We start from the raw sequence: 3,385 nt of genomic DNA on the forward strand, positions 1-3,385 counted from the left end.
GAGATGGCCAAATAGGAAAAGTCACCCATAAACTTGGGGTGTGCTGCCGGTGCTGGAAGTGGCCAGTGCGAAAGATTTGGGGTGCTACAAATGCTCTGTGCCACCTTCCTCAACTGCCCATGCCACCAAAGGCACAGACCAGCCTCCTCTCTCCCGTGTCTGCAAGTCTCAGATGCCTTCTACGATCCCTGGCTCTGCAACACCAACCCCCTTGTGTGACTCCTCACCCTGCATGGGCAGGGCGCTCAGCTAACTTTAGTGTGTTCCTCTTCCAAGCACTTTCAAGCCCATCCCAGTCTCTCTCTGGTTCTCCCTCTTGCTTCTTGTCCCTCTCCCCCATCTCTGCCCTGTCCAGCCCAGAAAAGCAGCCCATTCTGGGCTGACCCTGTGGCAGTGCCCATTGATGGGTTCTGCAAAGCTCTGCAGACTCAACCCCACAGCCTCAGCCCATCTGATGGTCACAGTAGCTCCTGGGGGGCAGAGAGATGTCTCAGCCCCACATTGGCCCCAGGGCTGAGGGCCGGACATGGCACGAGATGGCAGAGACCAGTGTCTCCCCGTGTCCCCTGCGCCTGTCTCCAAGACATCCTGACCACTGACATAAAGCCCCTCTGTGTCAGCCCCTCTTCCAGGAGAAGACTCCGGGCCCCGGAGCTCCTCAGACTGCTCCATCCCTAGAGAAGCCTGCCCTGAGCTGGTGCATGCAGAGATTGATTTCTCTTTGTCGTCTTTTTTTTTCCACCTTGGATGCACAGAGATGCTCCTTTGCTCTTCTCCAAGGGTGTCCCTGTCCCCAGAGAACATTTCACCAGGGAACTTTGTCTGATCTGGCCTCATTTGCCACTCCTGCCCCCTCCCCACGATCTCCACAGGGTCCTGCACTGTTGTTTCTGCTCCGCAGAGCGAGTTGGCTGTGATGACTGAAAGCCATGGAGGGACAGTCCCAGGCAGATCCCTGTGGATCATTCACCGTTTCCGGGGGAACTGGGCACCCACGGGTGAAGGCTCAGCCTGGGCCCGTTCCCTAATACATTGCCCCACATTGTCCCATTGCCTAACACTCTTCCCTCATCCCATGGAGAACCCAAACAAAGCAGCGTGGCCTTGTGAGGACAACTTCCTCAGCCTGAGCTCAGCTTTGGAAGAAGAGCCAAACCTCCAGACACCGGCACTGAAGAAATCCCATTTTATTAAAGAGACATGAGATGGGAGGTCAGCTGTACCCCTGTGCCAGGCACACGTGAACGGGCCTCAGGGTCAGAAGGGCTGGGTTCATGCCTCTGGGGAAATGGAACGTTCCTGGACACACATGGTTATCACAGAGAAAAGGCCCAAAGCCCAGGAAGTTCCCCAGATGAATCTGAAATCACTTCTGAAGAGACACGGGCAGGTTAATGCTGCTGAGAGATCAGTGACAGAATCAGCTTCTTCGATGTGTCTTTCAGCTCCTGGTTCCTCATGCTGTAGATGAGAGGGTTCACAGCTGGAGGTACCACCGAGTACAGAAATGACACCACCAGATCCAGGGGTGAGGAGGAGATGGAGGGGGGCTTCAGGTAGGCAAACATGCCAGTGCTGACAAAGAGGGAGACCACGGCCAGGTGAGGGAGGCACGTGGAAAAGGCTTTGTGCCGTCCCTGCTCAGAGGGGATCCTCAGCACGGCCCTGAAGATCTGCACATAGGACACCACAATGAACACAAAACAACCAAATGATAAACAGACACTGACCACAAGAAGCCCAACTTCCCTGAGGTAGGAGTGTGAGCAGGAGAGCTTGAGGATCTGGGGGATTTCACAGAAGAACTGGTCCAGGACATTGCCCTGGCAGAGGGGTAGGGAAAATGTATTGGCCGTGTGCAGGAGAGCATTGAGAAACCCAGTGCCCCAGGCAGCTGCTGCCATGTGGACACACGCTCTGCTGCCCAGGAGGGTCCCATAGTGCAGGGGTTGGCAGATGGCAACGTAGCGGTCGTAGGACATGACAGTGAGAAGGGAGTACTCTGCACCAATGAAGAAGAAAAACAGAAATAGCTGTGCAGCACATCCCCAGTAGGAGATGGCCACGGTGTCAAACAGGGAATTGGCCATGGCTTTGGGGACAGTGGTGGAGATGGAGCCCAGGTCAAGAACGGAGAGGTTGAGGAGGAAGAAGTACATGGGGGTGTGGAGGCGGTGGTCACAGGCGATGGCGGTGATGATGAGTGCGTTTCCCAGGAGGGCAGCCAGGTAGATGCCCAGGAAGAGCCCGAAGTGCAAGAGCTGCAGCTCCCGTGTGTCTGCGAATGCCAGGAGGAGGAACTGGGTGATGGAGCTGCTGTTGGACATTTGCTTCCTCTGCGCATTGGAACCTGTCCAAGGAAAAAAGGCAGTGACAAGTTACGGTGGATGTCTCAGAGCAAAACCTACTCCAGTTCTCATGGAACCCCATGGAGCTGTGTGATGGAGCTGCTGTTGGACATTTGCTGCCTCTGGGCATGGAGACCCCTGCAAGGAGGAAAAGTCATTGACAAGTTAATGGAGACTTTTAGCAGCAAAACCAAAGCCTTTTCCTACAGACCCTTCCCTGCTACACGCCTTACCCCCTGTATTCCTTTTCTAGGAGACCTTCCCTCAGCTCCATGGCTGAAGCTCTGCTACCGTGCTGGTTGAACGTGCCATGAGGAGCTGGGCCTCTGCCCACTGGTGCCGAGGAGTCAGCCCTGCTCTGCAGCAGAGAGTTCACGGGAACGCTGGAAGCAGGGGCCAGTCCTGGTGGTTGACTTTGTCAGATAAAACCATGCCCAATGCACAAGGGTGTGCCAGTACCTGCACTGCCTCTTCGAAGGAGTGAGGGAGGCAGAGGCCAACTGAGAGCTTTTTTGAAAAAAAAATTCCCTCCGTCCCATTGTGGGATGTCAGAAACCCTCAGTATTCCTGCTGCACTCAGGGAGAGCAGAGAGAATCCTGCAAGGCAAGAGGATTGCCTGTGGCTTAGTACAGAGCGAGGGGAGCTGGGCTGTCCCTCAGCCCCTGACACACTGGGCTTGCGCCTTTCTGAGATGGAGGGCGATCACACGCCCTCAATGTTTCCCTGAAACGTCAGCAGAACCTGCTGAGAGCAGAGGGATCCACTGCAGACAACTAAATGTCTCGCCCTTTCTCAGCGTCTCAGCAACCACTTCCAGCCCAGGACACACAGGGCTCATTTCACCAACCCAACAGCATTTCCTTGGTCATAGCGTCTCTGCGCTTCTCCATGGGGCTTTCAGGTAACACAAAGATGCTATGGGACAGATTTGCATCCTGGAGGGCAGCTCACAGCTTGGAAGGACACCTCAAGGAGATACATCAGTTTTTTCACGATGTTATCTCACCAAGGGAAAACCAGCTGATTCCCCAGCCCC

General features: G+C 55.1%; 1 protein-coding gene across 1 annotated transcript; it reads right to left on the minus strand.

The window, feature by feature from the left end:
* Positions 1 to 1,391: 1,391 nt before the first annotated feature.
* On the minus strand, positions 1,392 to 2,327 carry LOC141478700 (olfactory receptor 14A16-like). Its single transcript, XM_074167685.1, has one exon. The coding sequence runs from the start codon at positions 2,325 to 2,327 to the stop codon at positions 1,392 to 1,394; it is 936 nt and encodes a 311-aa protein (XP_074023786.1).
* Between the last annotated feature and the right edge of the window lie 1,058 nt (positions 2,328 to 3,385).

The sequence above is a fragment of the Numenius arquata genome, unplaced genomic scaffold (genome assembly GCF_964106895.1).
Source record: "Numenius arquata unplaced genomic scaffold, bNumArq3.hap1.1 HAP1_SCAFFOLD_51, whole genome shotgun sequence".
Lineage (NCBI taxonomy): Eukaryota > Metazoa > Chordata > Aves > Charadriiformes > Scolopacidae > Numenius > Numenius arquata.

Excerpts from the sequence above, each read along its gene's own strand:
- LOC141478700 (XM_074167685.1), bottom strand. The coding sequence starts at position 2,327 with ATGTCCAACAGCAGCTCCATCACCCAGTTCCTCCTCCTGGCATTCGCA.